General features: G+C 45.8%; 1 protein-coding gene across 3 annotated transcripts in view; it reads right to left on the bottom strand.

Annotated features, from left to right (window-relative positions):
• Positions 1 to 519: 519 nt before the first annotated feature.
• Positions 520 to 17,070, bottom strand: part of ATXN7L3 (ataxin 7 like 3) — a 157,156-nt gene continuing 140,605 nt past the window's right edge. For all 3 annotated transcript variants that reach the window (XM_078645195.1, XM_078645194.1, XM_078645196.1), the window contains one exon: positions 520 to 3,197. In XM_078645195.1, coding sequence (XP_078501321.1) covers positions 2,983 to 3,197 — 215 coding nt within the window. In that variant the 3' untranslated portion in view covers positions 520 to 2,982. The remainder of the gene's footprint in view (positions 3,198 to 17,070) is intronic.

Below are 17,070 nucleotides of genomic sequence, written 5' to 3'. Positions count from 1 at the left end.
TGGATATGGTGTGGAGAGAGTGCCTAAGTAAAGCCCCTGAGGCCCACCTGGAGCCGCGGTCGATGAGTCTCCCCAATTAAATTGAAGTTGTCGAACCAAACAGAAGAGAGAGAGAGTGGACCGGGATCGAAAACAATATCGACAAAAAGCAGTCATGAACTGAGAAAAGTGCAGCACAATGGTGTCGAACCGGAGCAGAACAGCACACATCCGAACCAGACAGTGGAAGAAAACAATCTAACAATGGAGTAGAGGAGCATGCGCATTACTTGCAAGAGTAGGAGTCACACTACGTCGTGACTCTGTAGACTTTCTTTGAAGAAAAACAACTTGCACACATCCATGCCCAACACTAGATGGCAGGATTACATTAAGGATATGTATCTGTAGCCACACATGCCTCGCAGAAATATTTTCTATTTGTGTGTTTTCTCCTCCCCAGGAGCCATTTCCAGAGATGGGTTAGATGGAATGGAGGGTGCACATGCATGAGCTTCTAAAAAGACAAAGTGCATAATCTTGAAGGGAGAGATGTCCTTTTATTTACATGGGCAGCCACCATTCACTTTCAGGACACTGATTTCAAAATTCACTACCTGTACAATATCAATTACAAAATGAAAAAATAAAACAGTTTTTAGACCACATGCTTCTCTCCCTGCAGCAAGAACATGATTACTGCATGCATGGCCTCAGACATAGTGCGAAATAAAAAGGCAATTCTCAGGGTGAAGCCCTGTACATCAGCACCAACAGAAGAAAAATATGACAACAACAGTATGGCATAACAAGTTCCCACCTCCTTGCACTCCTGTGCTAGGACACCTCAAGAGCAACACATGTCCAATATTCTGAGGAAACTGCCTCTAAAAGTGTTTAATCGCAGCAGGGGAATGCAGCACAGCTGCCCCACCCAGTGGTTTGGGGGGGGTCTTCCACCACAACGAACTTTAAAGTTGAGCCCCTGCTGTGCAACCATAGTAGGGTCTGTGCTGGAAGACTAGAAGCCCTGCTGTAGCATACCTATACTATAGTTAAAAGTTGTTGCAACACAGCAGACACACTCAAGTCTCAGATATAGCCCACGCCCGGTGGGTACGTTGCTTGCAAAAAGGACTTGCTTAAGGGGGGAAATAGTGTTTGTATACATTGCAGTAACAGCTACAATATCTGATAATATTGGGTAGAGGTACAAACAACACTCTGAGCCAATGAATTGAAAATAGCCTATGCCTGCTGTTTGTTCTGAACCTGTGCTTTCACGAAGGGGACAAGTCGTTGCAGTCGGGATATTAGAAGTGATACTAATGGAAGTGAATGCATATTCCATCTTTTGAAAACAGAAAAGTGGAAATCTGATCGCAGGGCCAGCTTAACTTCCAACCTGGTGCAATACAATAGCCCGGTTAGCTCCATGTGCATCTCCAAAAAGACTGGCCATTAGAAATTCCTACACACCTGCAAGGTGAGAGTGAAGCACCAAGCCTAGGCAGAACACAAAAATAATGACAGCTAGACCACATTTCAGTCGACTTTTACAAGAAGTCATCTCCCACCAGACTGATTGATTTGTTGAGGTCTCATGATTATTGACAATGCTATTGTTTCTGGTATTTTGCCTAGTAGCACCCAATGCAGAAGTGGCCGCGATTTCAATTCGTAAACAGTGGCAGGTTCAGTCAGGGAGCCGAGTGCAGCATTGAAGAAAGAACAGCACCAAGGTACCACAGCAGAGCAATGTCAAGTGCTGCGCAGAGTGCCTAGAGTTCTAATGAACTGTGAGTAGTGTCGTGTACTGAACTATTGGGAAAAGAACAGGGCAGGTTTGAGGGTCTCTTGCAAAAGCAGCAGCTAATACTGTAGGCCAGGGCCAAGCTGCTTTGTCTGAGGTAATTGAGGACCGGCTGCTAGCACAGAAAAATACTGCGGAACAAAAGGTTCGGTAAAGGCAAGTTCTTGGACGTCAAATCGTGGCAAAGCTTTGCTTACCAGCTTTATGGGAAAGTGCAGGAAAAGTGAAAAACACAGGCTTAGTATCTTGTTACAGAAAAGCAGTCAGCCTGGCGCACATTTGACTGAAAAGATGAAAACATTCTTTAGAAGCACCGTTCATTCAACTAGTGCACACTGAAGGGAGTATTCAGAGGTTACCTCACTAAGGCGTGCCCTCTCAATTATAGTAACTATTGTGGAATATCTGAAAAATGTATGCATTGAATGGCAGCAATTATGCCCTGATCCGTGCACCCAGTAGGCAAAAATTGCCCCCTGCTAATACCGGGATTACTGCGCTTAAGTAAAATAGATTTCATCCCCAACCAACTTTCCCCCAGACAAGCTTCAACTTCCTTGGACATACGAATTTACAGCTTCAAAGAAATTGTGAATTACTACTTTGGGATATTTCCCTATGCCTTTGCACATCTATAGTATGAGCCAGGAGAGTACAGGGTCCAAGACATCTCTTTACAAGAGAGGGTTGGAAATTAGAACACACTGAAAGCGAGGCCAATCTGGTGAGACCCACGCGGCAGGCTGTGAAGTTAAACACAATTACACTAGGAGTCGGCCAGGTCTAAATTAAAGCAAACCCAGATTGAAACCTTTCAATGATTGTGGTAATTTGTGATCCAAAAAATCCTGCACAATGTGGCAAAGCGACAAACACCATACCATGGCAGCATACATGATTAAGCAGCCCATGATCAGCAGCATGGAATACATAGGAAAGTGGAAAAGAGGCGTCTCCTCTCCCCCATGGTGAAGCCCTCAGCCACCCACCGCTTCCCTCACAAAGAATCTCTCAGCAATGTCTACCTCCACGCAGTGTCCTCATCCCCCTGGTTATCAATGCCAGGGAAATGCATGCACCATCGTTCACTGGAGAGCACTCTGCCATCTAGTCTCTAGTGTGAAATGTTCAGAAGAAAGCAAAAGTACACCGGTGGCAGTCTCAGAGAGCCGAAAGTCCTCTCACGAATCTCAGTTCATGTCATCATAGATGCTAGGAGTCAGCGGTTTGGGTTTCTTTTTCTTGCTGGAACTCATTGACAAGGTAGAGGAGCTGCTGCCGCCACCACCACCACCACCTCCTCCTCCTGCTCCTCCTCCTCCACTGCTTCCCCCACCACCGCTCACCAGGCTCATGTGGTTAGGCTTCTTCTTCTTGCTTTTCCGAGTCTCGGAGTTGTTTGTACCTGGAACAAAACAGCAGTTAGAAATGGTTGATCAAAGTGCTACATATTCACCTTCTAGGAAAGTTGAGTAAGAGAGACTCTACAGTTCTGTGGACATTGCATTTGTGAAGCTGTTAAACTACACTCAAGCTAAACAAGCTTTTTTAGTCAGCTGGAAACAACAAAAGGAGGAGTGACAGCTTAAGAATCATGTTTCATTGCTGGAGCCAATGATGGATGAAAAGAAGCTCGATTGCAGAGCTCCTGCCAGCTTCCTCAATCTTAGGAAGCACAATAGTTTATTTCAGGGGACGGTTCTTCATTTTTAATACTGCTTTTGAAATACTCAAATCCGCATTGACAGGAAAACTTGCGAAAAATAAGAGCAGCCAGCTGAGAGGACTGAATCAGATGAATCACTTAAGGAGACAAAACAAGTTACTTAACTTTGGTAACACTCTTTCTGATGGATGCTCTATCTAACTGCAGATTCTTCACTATTAGAATATCATCGAGGCACACTGCAACCAGACGTTTTAAAACAGCATTACTTGTGTGCCGGTAGGTGGCAATGTATGGCTACATGTTAACTTAGTTACTTACTCCCTGGAAGTGACAATGATGCCAGGTATAAGTGGCACCCCAGCAAGTCTTGAGTCAAGTTCTTTCTTAACACTGTTGGTGCCCTAGAACGCAAAGCCCAGCAATGAACAGAAGTACCTGTATCCAGATCTCCAATTTGGAACCTTTTCAGATGAAAAGAAAAGACCATTTCACAGAACAGGAAGGAGGGAGGGTGGTAAGGAATCTGGGATTAGATAAAGTATCCATCAGAAAGAGCGTTGCCAAAGGAAAGTAACTCCTGATGGATACTTTGAACTACAGATTACTCACCATTAGAATAGATACAAAAGCAGTAACTCACCAGGTGGAGGGTCTGTGTAATGGCTTACATTAAACAATCCTGCAAGACTGAAATGGCTAAATAACCATCCCAGCAAACTTGGTTGTCAAGGCAGAATAATAAACGTAGTCTGAGACGGAGAGTGGAGCTATAAAGTAATTGGTGTATAAATCAGAAGGATGTTGTTTGTTGGGGATTTCTCTTTGCAGCATGTCAGATCCCATTCAAGGGTGGGGGGGGGGGGACATTAACTGTGAGGCTCAAGGAATTTCTAACTGAAGTCCCAGGGCCCATTTAACCATGGAACTGCAGACTAGGCCAAATACAATCCGTTCTACACTTTATTCTAGCGGTAGCAAGAGTAAGCAGTCATAGGCTTCTCAGGGAGGGAGTGTAGGGGTGTTCCAGCTCAGAACTCAACAATCAACTTACATGCCCAATGATAAAATCTAGCCTAATGCAAGTCTATACAAGAAAGACAGCACTCACATCATACAGTTGTACTATCAATGATCACAGAAGTCAGTGTTCCCCTGAAAGTACTACATCCTACCCCCTCACTCAACTGTTCACTCCTGGATGGCTCCCCATAACTCTGCGTTCCCTCTTCATTGTGAAAAAAGCAATAGGATGACTCTCGGGTGTAGTTTTTATGTGCCCACAGTCAAATGTGCTCAGTTTGCACTTGGTCTTACCCTTTATCCTCATGGCTGACCGTACGAGTCCTCGTTCACTGCCTTGTACTGGGGACAGCCCTCCTCCGCACCCGGCATCAATCGTGGTTCAACGGGCAAGACGTCTGATGTGTTGCAGACCACATCAGGAGAGCACCCGTCTAGTCTAGATTAGAGAAGTTACTGCGACTGAGCAGGTGCCATCTGGCACCGTTGGTCTTCATTTGGAGTAGTGCTGCCACCACGCCTGGGCCAAAGCAGGTACAGGCAGAGGGTCAGGCAGCAAAGTCTTGGAATTTGCAGTACTATTTGGGTCCAAAAGTACGTACTTGGCTCGGCTTATTTCACTAAAGCTGCTGCAGCTCTCAACCAGGCCTAGAGCAGTAAGACCGTTGCCCCTCTTGTCTGGGCCAATGGCAATCGTGCAATCACAACCCTTGTACCTGCCTTTCGTAATAACACAGTTGCAGGCCTCTTCCGAGCCTTTGGAAATAACAGTTCTAGGCCAGATTTGGCAGGCAAGAAGCACAATACAACGGCTCCAGCCAGGAACCAAGATGAGAAAACAGGGGTTGGGAATGGGGGCCAAAATCACAAGGGTCCTCCTTGGTGCGCTCACGAGCAGTCGCTCTTCCTGGAATCCCCACAGCCACCATGAACATCACTCTTCCTGAACAATCTATCGTCCTGCAGGGCCTGGCACACTCTTTCACTTTCTCAGCAGGCACACTTATAGGCACTTCAGGGCAGTCCATAGCTTCCCCAGAAGGAAGTTCAGATATCAGGTGATATCCCTTCACCTTCGGGAGACTGGCTGTGAGGCACACACCAACCCAGGTTGCATAGCAGTCCTAGAGTACTCTGCAGTCATGAAGGACTTAAAGAACAAGTTAGTTACCTTCAGTAATGCCTGAACTGGAAGAGAAAGTACCTTGCCACAGATTCCTTACTTTATAATCCTCCCCCAGGCATAAGACCGGATTCTGAAGTTTTTTCCACAGCAAGTTGGAAGAGGGCATCCCCAGTCAAAACATTTAGAAACTGCCTACTGAAACTGTGTGCTAAAACAAACACCTTTGTGTCAAATAAGACCTGTTTTTCTAATTCAATGTGTAAATCTTCAATGATATCATAGAGACCAAAGACGACTCAGTCTCAACATTGACAGAGGTCTTAATTCAGTGTGTGAAGTCTCAAAACTAAATAAATGAGACCAAAGAGGACTCAGTTCACAGAGCGGGGAGGATGTGTAGGGCTTACGGAATCTGTGGCTAGATCAGGTCTCTATCAGATAAGGTGTTACTGAAGGTAAGCAACTTGTCCATCTAATCGAGACATCTAGCCGCAGATTCCTTACTTTAGAATCAAATACTAAAGGCTATCATTCCCAAAGGAGGGCCTGTGATCTGAGACCACTAAAAGCCTCTTAGAACAAAACCGGTCTAGAACTAGAGACAAAGACGGGACCTTCCTAAAAATGTAGTTGAGCGATAATATGCTTTACAATGAAGAAAAAAAAAACCTGTGGAAGGACCACAGATAAAGTTACTGAGTGGGCTGGGTATGCTCAGACGTGAGTCCCAGGCTCTCCACACCACTGGAGTCAAGCTATCCAGGCTGATGAAGGCTGATAGCCAGAAACCGGTCCTTGGATGCTTGATTCTGGTCTGGGAAAGACATGGCTTGGTAGTTCGGACTGGACTGTCCCCATGAGGCACAGGGTCAGAGCTGATTTGCATATAGCCAGTGTCTAACCCAGGGTGGTGTGGAGTGCAAAAAAACGATGGATTTAGGCCCAGATCCTTGTACTGGGGTGAATGTATGACATTGTTCTACATTCTGTCCATCAACTGTGTTTTTTGCAATTTTCACCCCGAGTGGGCTGGGTATGCTCAGACGTGAGTCCCAGGCTCTCCACACCACTGGAGTCAAGCTATCCAGGCTGATGAAGTCTGATAGCCAGAAACCGGTCCTTGGATGCTTGATTCTGGTCTGGGAAAGACATGGCTTGGTAGTTCGGACTGGACTGTTCCCATGAGGCACAGGGTCAGAGCTGATTTGCATATAGCCAGTGTCTAACCCAGGGTGGTGTGGAGTGCAAAAAAACGATGGATTTAGGCCCAGATCCTTGTACTGGGGTGAATGTATGACATTGTTCTACATTCTGTCCATCAACTGTGTTTTTTGCAATTTTCACCCCGAGTGGGCTGGGTATGCTCAGACGTGAGTCCCAGGCTCTCCACACCACTGGAGTCAAGCTATCCAGGCTGATGAAGGCTGATAGCCAGAAACCGGTCCTTGGATGCTTGATTCTGGTCTGGGAAAGACATGGCTTGGTAGTTCGGACTGGACTGTTCCCATGAGGCACAGGGTCAGAGCTGATTTGCATATAGCCAGTGTCTAACCCAGGGTGGTGTGGAGTGCAAAAAAACGATGGATTTAGGCCCAGATCCTTGTACTGGGGTGAATGTATGACATTGTTCTACATTCTGTCCATCAACTGTGTTTTTTGCAATTTTCACCCCGAGTGGGCTGGGTATGCTCAGACGTGAGTCCCAGGCTCTCCACACCACTGGAGTCAAGCTATCCAGGCTGATGAAGGCTGATAGCCAGAAACCGGTCCTTGGATGCTTGATTCTGGTCTGGGAAAGACATGGCTTGGTAGTTCGGACTGGACTGTTCCCATGAGGCACAGGGTCAGAGCTGATTTGCATATAGCCAGTGTCTAACCCAGGGTGGTGTGGAGTGCAAAAAAACGATGGATTTAGGCCCAGATCCTTGTACTGGGGTGAATGTATGACATTGTTCTACATTCTGTCCATCAACTGTGTTTTTTGCAATTTTCACCCCGAGTGGGCTGGGTATGCTCAGACGTGAGTCCCAGGCTCTCCACACCACTGGAGTCAAGCTATCCAGGCTGATGAAGGCTGATAGCCAGAAACCGGTCCTTGGATGCTTGATTCTGGTCTGGGAAAGACATGGCTTGGTAGTTCGGACTGGACTGTTCCCATGAGGCACAGGGTCAGAGCTGATTTGCATATAGCCAGTGTCTAACCCAAGGTGGTGTGGAGTGCAAAAAAACGATGGATTTAGGCCCAGATCCTTGTACTGGGGTGAATGTATGACATTGTTCTACATTCTGTCCATCAACTGTGTTTTTTGCAATTTTCACCCCGAGTGGGCTGGGTATGCTCAGACGTGAGTCCCAGGCTCTCCACACCACTGGAGTCAAGCTATCCAGGCTGATGAAGGCTGATAGCCAGAAACCGGTCCTTGGATGCTTGATTCTGGTCTGGGAAAGACATGGCTTGGTAGTTCGGACTGGACTGTTCCCATGAGGCACAGGGTCAGAGCTGATTTGCATATAGCCAGTGTCTAACCCAGGGTGGTGTGGAGTGCAAAAAAACGATGGATTTAGGCCCAGATCCTTGTACTGGGGTGAATGTATGACATTGTTCTACATTCTGTCCATCAACTGTGTTTTTTGCAATTTTCACCCCGAGTGGGCTGGGTATGCTCAGACGTGAGTCCCAGGCTCTCCACACCACTGGAGTCAAGCTATCCAGGCTGATGAAGGCTGATAGCCAGAAACCGGTCCTTGGATGCTTGATTCTGGTCTGGGAAAGACATGGCTTGGTAGTTCGGACTGGACTGTTCCCATGAGGCACAGGGTCAGAGCTGATTTGCATATAGCCAGTGTCTAACCCAAGGTGGTGTGGAGTGCAAAAAAACGATGGATTTAGGCCCAGATCCTTGTACTGGGGTGAATGTATGACATTGTTCTACATTCTGTCCATCAACTGTTTTTTTTACAAGACATTAAATAGCATGGGAATAAAATTATCCATGTTGCATATTAACTGCGGTAGGTCATAAAGACATAGAAAGCATGGGAAAAACGCTTTCCATGACAGTAGGACAACTTGCCAAATTACTCTATAATATAAAAACTATGGGTGCGCATATCCCAAATCAAACTGCATTATCGATACTTGTGAAACACAGATCAGCAGGTCATGCCATGGGCCTACAGGGGAGGTAGATAGGGATCTATCACCCGTGGTAAAGCATAACAAACACTCTATAAAGAGTCAAAGACAACAGAATATAAATTGTGTATCTGTAAAAGCGCACGTTCACCACAAGGGGTATATTGACGTTGAATAACAGATGTGGATTGTAACCCTGGCTGAATGGACCCGCCAAAATATGAACCCGTATATAAAAAGGTTAAAGACAGGCCCCTACAGTGGACGCCTAATCCACTAAGCCACCAGATCCGAAAACAGCAAGTAGTGGCATAGAACCAATGATATCCCTAGGAAATTGGAATAGGGACAATACAAATACTGCTAGGATATCTCCAAAACATACAGACATAGGAGTAAAACAAAGAACCACCAGTGTACCAACAAAAGAGAGTATAACACATAGATATAAGAAAAACTGAATAATCAGACAAGTCTCACATAACAGTATGGAAACCATACGGAGTATAATACCACATATGAAAGCAACAGCCATATAACGTATTAGAGTATTGCCAGTCGCCTGACACAGCATCAGCAAGCAATAGAATATAAAGTGGAATAAGATTAAAAGGAAACTTTGAAGCTTAGCAAAACCCAAGGTTAGTATGTGAGATTTCATTATGAATAGAGACCCATCCATCTACAGATCTTCCACAATAAAAGAATCTGACCGATCTATAAATACATTTCAATATGAATATATCATCTACAGACCACACTTCGCAAAGTGTGAACCGAACTACAAAAAAGAATTAGGTAAATGATGAAAAGTTTAACCCCCTAGAAGAGCAACGATCCAGTAAGACAAGAATGAAAGCCATCTACAAAAGTATAAGCTATGATACAAACCCATAGTCCCCTTATGGTCATGCGCATGAATACTTTCAGAGGGAAGAAAAGGTGCATCATTAGAGAGAAAATGAGAAAGAAGACATCTGTAGTAATAACTCAAAGTATTATAACACCACCAAAAAGGTCAAGAATATGAAGGATCCTTCATAATAAAAAGGAACAGAAGCTACGGAGAGACCAAAAATACCATGGCACATTGCCAAGAAAGGAAACAATCGTGTCCAAGGAACATGTACAAACTAACCATGCCTACAGAAAGGGGTGGAAAAACCGATCAAATAGCAATGGCTATAAGACGGACGCAAAGAGCAAAACACAAAGTGTTGTAAGGTTCACAAGATGATATTCTTGTGGCCAAAAATGATCATACATACGGAGACTCACATGGCGGTACAAATATCAAAATTACCCAACAACAGGTACCAAACTTCACAAACGTATGACATTGTACATCAGAGAAATAACCCCATACAGAGAACAGAACTCTGCCAAACATATGAGGGTGCAATAGTGCACAAGTCAAGAAGCCCAACTCAGAATATAGAGTACGGAATGTACCATGAAGGTATCAATCCGTGAGCTCTTCTACAGAGTAAAGAAAAATGCAAGAGCTGTGTGTGAGAAGTTGGCCTGATATGCAGTGCTCACTATTCTAGTGATCACTATGTATCAGTCCAAACAACCCTTATTGATGATTGAGAAAAACTAGAGTGGGGTTTTTAGAAATTCAGATCTCTCAGGCGCACTACCTCAGTTATACGTTACAGAGTGTAAATTGACAAGTTGGTGTGTAGTGCGTAAAGAGCAGGCGGAAAAACACCCTTAACCGTCTAAAAAGTCAAGGGACTAAACAAATACACACAGTAATGCTCTCGCTACTACAAAAAAGTGTCACATAAACAGTACAGTGACTGATAAGTATTCAAGGAGACAGAAGCAGATTCTTTGGTGTGTTCTTGGTTGCATCAAGAAGGTGGTTTATTCTCTCCAGACTCAAGGAATGTCATACAAAGCCGACACGTGTTTCGTCGTGTACAGTTGAGTCAACACGACTCTTCAGGGCTTAGAGCTCAGTACGTTCGTGGTAATTAGCATAAGGTCTGGACTAGTATTCATGTGTTGGACATTAAATGTCGGAGAGAGACACTGATTCGTTCAAATGTGACTAAATAGAAACGGTATGTTCTTTTGAGATAGTCACGTGGAAAGTACTTATGGCTGGGCAATCTGCCTTGTTGATTGCCAGAGATCTTCGTATTTTTAAACTCTGACTATTGGTGTGTGTCAGGAAGTAGCCGGGAGGGGATCCGTCTGGCAAAGTGCTCGCTAGAAACGGGTGCGTTTCTTGAATGGCGGTGCGCCGTGTTCTGGTATCCCTCCTCCTATGGTTCCCGGTCGCCGTCTCTCTGAACGCAGATTGCCCAGCCATAAGTACTTTCCACGTGACTATCTCAAAAGAACATACCGTTTCTATTTAGTCACATTTGAACTAATCAGTGTCTCTCTCCGACATTTAATGTCCAACACATGAATACTAGTCCAGACCTTATGCTAATTACCACGAACGTACTGAGCTCTAAGCCCTGAAGAGTCGTGTTGACTCAACTGTACATGACGAAACACGTGTCGGCTTTGTATGACATTCCTTGAGTCTGGAGAGAATAAACCACCTTCTTGATGCAACCAAGAACACACCAAAGAATCTGCTTCTGTCTCCTTGAATACTTATCAGTCACTGTACTGTTTATGTGACACTTTTTTGTAGTAGCGAGAGCCTTATTGATGATTGGTTGTAAGTCAACCTTATAGACCAGCTATCCTAGTAGCATGGATACGAGCAGTCTAAGGCTAAGACTCTAGAGGGCGTGTTAAGCCAGCTGTTTTACCATCACATTACCCCTTGAACACCAAGTGAAAGGACACCACACAAGTTGTTATCAAAAATAAAGTATATTTATTTATAACAAGACTACCCTGGCTCTTTATGAGACAGGGAGCTAAGCACACAACAAAACTCTTAAAGAATTACTGAAAGTCGCACAATTTACACAAATGCCCGAGGGGCACGAAAAACCATATACACAAGAAGTGGAATGCGAAGTTACTAGCAGGTAAGTAATACTTTTCTAGACTGTAGAAACACTAGGCCTACAATGCTGAACCCTTAGATTAGAAGCAGGAGGCCTAGGGACGCCGTGTGCAGAGTGGGAACTCTCACGCGTAATGCGGGAACAAGTCTATGGATACTAGCACTTCACAAAGTTACTGTTCTCGGGCGAACCCGACTAGGTGGGTCGAAAACAAGGGTGGATCCGAACACTTAGGGTGTTGGACTATGCTGGAGCACCGGAGTACTCAGTTTACCTAGCCCAGGGGCTGCGGCTGCATAGGGTTCAAGTTGCGTCGGAAACCCTCGTTGAAGATCCAGGAGCCTGAAGAAAGAAGTTGCTGGCAGGCGGCCAGTGAAGGAGTTCGTGGTGATCCAAGCCTGGATCAGGGAAGAAGAAACCTGTAAGCAGAGGGGACCAAGTTCTGAATCACTAGCCAGTGATTTAGGTGGGCACCAGGATGGCACCGGACGAAGTCACCTCAGCCAGGTGAGTGGGCGCTGCTGGGCTCTGCAGTCTCTCGGACCAGGAGGCGTTGTCGGCGACCAGGATGGAGGTGCGAGCTGTCCCACGAAGGTACTTGCTGTAGACGTCGCTGGACCCAGGGTTGGGCAACAAGTCTTGGCAAATGCAAGGCCCACGCGGTGGACCTAAAATGGCGTCTTGAGTGGACCAGGAGGGTCCAGGGTACTTCTCTGAAGGAGGGAAGCAAGGGCCAGTCTGGAGCAACCAGACCAGCGGTGTTTGTCGTTAGAGTTCGTCGTCAGAGGGTCACTAGCCAACGGGCAAGTGACCTGGACAACGCGGTGAGCAGCAAAAAGCAGAAGGGCCCCACGCAGATCTCGTGGATGCAGGGGAGCTGAACTTCGGTGCTGGAGCTGCTCAGGGTCGGGGCTTCTCTTACCCCAAAGCACTCAGTTGAGGGTCACTCGGTGGTCGTGCCGGACAAGCGTCGTGCAGTTCTGAAGATGGCCGGTCCCTCGAGGTCTCGTCGCACCCACGGATCACAGCTGGGCTGATGATGTAGGTTGAGGTCAGAGGTGCCAGGGAAGCCGGTTCTCGTCGTGCTGGAGCAGTCTTGATCCGGAGGAGACTGGCAACAAACCGCGATGCTTGGTTGGTGCCTGCTGCTGCAGGGTGACTACTCCTTAGTCACAAGGGAGAAATCTTGGGAAGAGTCTTGAGTTCTTCGTGTAGAAGGTCGGTTCAGGATTCAAAGATTGATCTAATTTGGAAGGGGGCCAGTTCCTACCTTTATCCTGCAAAAAGGGGCTGGCACGCGACTAAGTCCTGCCCTATGGGTGGGACTAGGAGGGGGGTGGTTACACCCCTCTCCTTTGGCGGGCTTTCCCCAGATCAGGGGCTGGAGTGCCCCTGGAACTGGTTCCAGCCGGCCTATGCACAGTGAGCACCGGGGTGCCACTTGCAGTCACCTTCCTCTAAAGCCCTGCCTACCTAGGATACACAAAATCCTGTCTGGGACGGTGCTGGCACCGCCCCTGGCAGGAAACCCTTTGTCCTTGCCTCCTGGGCTGGGAGGACTCCCAGCAGCAGGAGGGCAGACTTGTGTCTCGGTGGCAGCATCCATCTTGTGGAGCTAAGGCTCTGTCTAACTTTAACCGGGGTTACAGGTTACATACATGTCGTGTCCCTCTAGAAGGGTGGAATGCTAACCCCGTCGCCAGAATTGGCGAGGGGTTAGTATTCCAATTCGTATGACACCTTACTCGACATGTTTTGATAAAGCGATACCAGAGTTGGCATATAACCGCGAGGATTATAATGCACTTAAGAGTATATGGTATGCGATATCATGGAAACGGCTAAGGGATGGATCCCGAAAGCCGCAGACAGGCTCAGCTCATGCCAGAGCACTATCTCACACGATTCCAAGCACTCTGCCTTCAGGATTGTTAAGGCCTGCCATAGGAGTGACTGATAGGAGATCTGTGTGTCCATTTAGGTTTAGATATAGGAATACTATATCTACAGCAAAGGGTGATTACACCACCTTGCCCCAGCTGTCGTGCAGCCAGTTGTGTCAGAGTTGGATGGCCAGCCAGGGGTGGCATAATACATGCTGCAGCCCCTGGTAGGCCCTGGGTACACCTATGCCCTGGGCACCTAAGGTACTCTGTACAGGGACTGATAAGGTGACTCAGTATCCAATTAGATATGTACCTAAGGTACATGGAATCCATTTTACAGAGAGAGCAGTAGGCCTGGGGTCCTGAACAGCAGGGCCCCAGGTCAACTAAGTCAGAAAACCAGCAAAACACCAGGCAAAAAGTTGGGGGCAACCATAGTCAGGGATCTACCTTCCTACACTGTGTATCAGGTAATCCAAATACCAAACATAAAGAAACAGCATAAAAACTGTAATCAACATAGATGAAGGAGAAAGTCACGACTAATGCGCCAAGCAGTAAATAGTAATCCAGAATATCACGTATTGTAAAATATACTCTAAAGAGTACAACTTTACTGAAAGAATTCTGCAGAATAAATGCAGTACTATAATTGTAACTAACTGGCAATAAGGGTCAAGTAACCATGTGTAAAGAACCACAAGGTTAGCTAAACAACCATAAACTCCTGCACTTAAGTAGAAAAAAACACAGGTTGCAACTAGAAGAATATATATTGCAACTAATTCATTTATTGTTATTGTTAATTGGGATTTCTAGAGCGCATTATTACCGACCGGTTTCTAAGCGCTGCAAAAGAGAGCCCAACCTGGGCACATCTACAGGGGCGTGCCATGACAAATTTGGCTTAGGTGGTCGCCCAGGCTTTCAACAATAATTTATAATTACTTCTTTCCACACAAAATCAGAAAAAAGATCCAAACAGATCCTGCAAAGACCTGCCAAGGTGTCTTCATCATACCGTGCAGCTCCAAATCTCCTTAAAGCCAAATCAGCGTGTACACCTAATAAACATACACCTTCAAACGGCATATCTTCTAAGGTATTCTGTGCAGGTTCTGAAAACCCAGACTGATGCAGCCATGCATGTCTGTGCAATGCAACTTTCTGAGCCACAGCTCTACCCACGGAATTCGTGTCCATACTGTCAGAAAGGAATATGCTACCTACCAGTATGCATCTGTTCTTGGTATAGAGGGCTGCAGAGTGGTACATTTATGAATAGATTGCCATCTGGTGTTGGGCTCGGATGATTGCACTTGTTTTTCTCTTGGAGAAGTCTTTTGTTGTCACGAGACCGATGACTCCTCCTTTGGGTGCTAGTGCGCATGGGCATCGGCTCCATCCTTAGATTGTTTTGCCATAGTAGGGTTAGATGGAGTAGTATAATAGAATACAGAAAGAGATGCCCATGTAAGTGTATCTAAATAAGATAATGTTGGAACAGACACATGTTTCCGGGGAGGCAGGGAGGGCATGTACCACTCTGCAGCCCTCTATGCCAAGAACAGATGCATACTGGTAAGTAGCATATTACGTTCGAGGCATATGGGCTGCAGATGGTACATTTATGAATAGATTATACAGCAGTTACCTCCCTAGCGGTGGTCACCAGTGTCTGTTGCAACAGTTTGAAATACATTTTAGTGCAGCTTGGCCCACTCTGGCTTGTTGTGTTGCCTGCACATCAACACAGTAGTGTTTTGTGAAGGTATGTGGTGTAGACCAAGTTGCTGCTTTGCATATGTCATCTAGGGGAATGTTTCCTAAGAATGCCATAGATGCCCCTAGTTTACGTGTAGAATGAGCTCTAGGAGGAACAGTTAATGTTCTCTTTGCTTTTATGTAACATATCTGTATACATTTTACAATCCACCTGGCAATGCCTGCTTTAGAGATAGGATTGCCTTTATGTGTTGGGGAAAACGCTACAAATAGTTGTTTGGTTTTCCTGAAATTTTGTGTTCTTTCTATGTAGTACAATATTGCCCTTTTGACATCTAATGTATGTAGGGCCCTTTCTGCTACCGTCTGTGGTTTTGGGAAAAAGACTGGTAGTTCCACTGGTTGATTGATGTGAAATGCTGAAATTACTTTAGGCAAGAACTTTGGGTTTGTTCTAAGAAACACTTTATTCTGGTGTAACTGTAGGAATGGTTCTTGTATTGTCAATGCCTGTAATTCACTCACTCTCCTGAGGGAGGTAATGGCTATAAGGAAGGCCACCTTCCATGTAAGGCATTGTATTTCACACCTATGCATACGTTCGAAAGGTGGTCCCATTAGTCTGGTGAGTACTATGTTGAGATTCCAGACCGGGGAAGGTGGTAATCTTGGTGGAATGACTCTTTTGAGGTCTTCCATGAAGGCTTTAATTGCTGGCACTCTAAACAGGGATAGATGTTGCCTGTTTTGCAGGTACGCTGCTATAGCTGCAAGATGTACTCTAATGGAGGTGTAACGAATATGCTACTTTCCAGTATGCATCTGTTCTTGGCATGTAGGGCTGCTGACATTCATATCTATAGCATAGATCGCCGCCTAGTGTTGGGTCCGGATGATTGCACATTGTTGTCCTGGAAGAGTCTTCGAAGTATCACGAGATAGGTGGCTCCTCCCCTGGACTACAGTGCGCATGGGCATCAACTCCATCCCCAGATTGTTTTTAGCCATTGTGGCAAAGATGGAGTGTAACACCGTGAGTGATGACCATGCTAAGAGTAAGTGTAAGTGCTGCAGCCGCTACAGGCGCCGGGGAGGAGGGCGGGCGATATGAATGTCAGCAGCCCTACATGCCAAGAACAGATGCATACTGGTAAGTAGCATATTCGGTTCGAGGCATGTGGGCTGCTGAATTCATATCTATAGCATAGAATATATAGCAGTCCTTCCATTAGCGGCGGCCGCCTGTGCCAGCTGCAGCAGTTTCAAAAAGTGTTTTTAGAACAGCCTGCCCTACAGCTGCCTGCTGTTTGGAGTGCACATCTACACAGTAGTGTTTTGTAAATGTGTGTGGTGTAGACCATGTGGCTGCTCTACAAATGTCTTCTAAAGGGATATTTCCAAGGAAATCCATGGAGGCCCCCAACTTGCGGGTGGAGTGCGCCCTTGGGGGGATTGTTAAAGTGCGCTTTGCTTTTTGATAGCAAATTTGAATACACTTAACGATCCACCTGGCTATACCTGCTTTGGAAATGGGGTTGCCTTTGTGTTGCGTGGAAAAGGCAACAAAGAGTTGTTTCGTCTTCCTAAAATCTTTGATTCTATCAATGTAATACATTAAAGCTCTTTTGACATCAAGAGTGTGCAGCATTCTTTCTGCCACAGTCTTTGGATTTTGGAAGAACACAGGCAGTTCAATAGTCTGATTGATATGGAACTGTGAAACCACCTTTGG

The sequence above is a fragment of the Lissotriton helveticus genome, chromosome 5_1, assembly GCF_964261635.1.
Source record: "Lissotriton helveticus chromosome 5_1, aLisHel1.1, whole genome shotgun sequence".
Classification (NCBI taxonomy): domain Eukaryota; kingdom Metazoa; phylum Chordata; class Amphibia; order Caudata; family Salamandridae; genus Lissotriton; species Lissotriton helveticus.
This window is presented reverse-complemented; position numbering and strand designations above follow the sequence as displayed.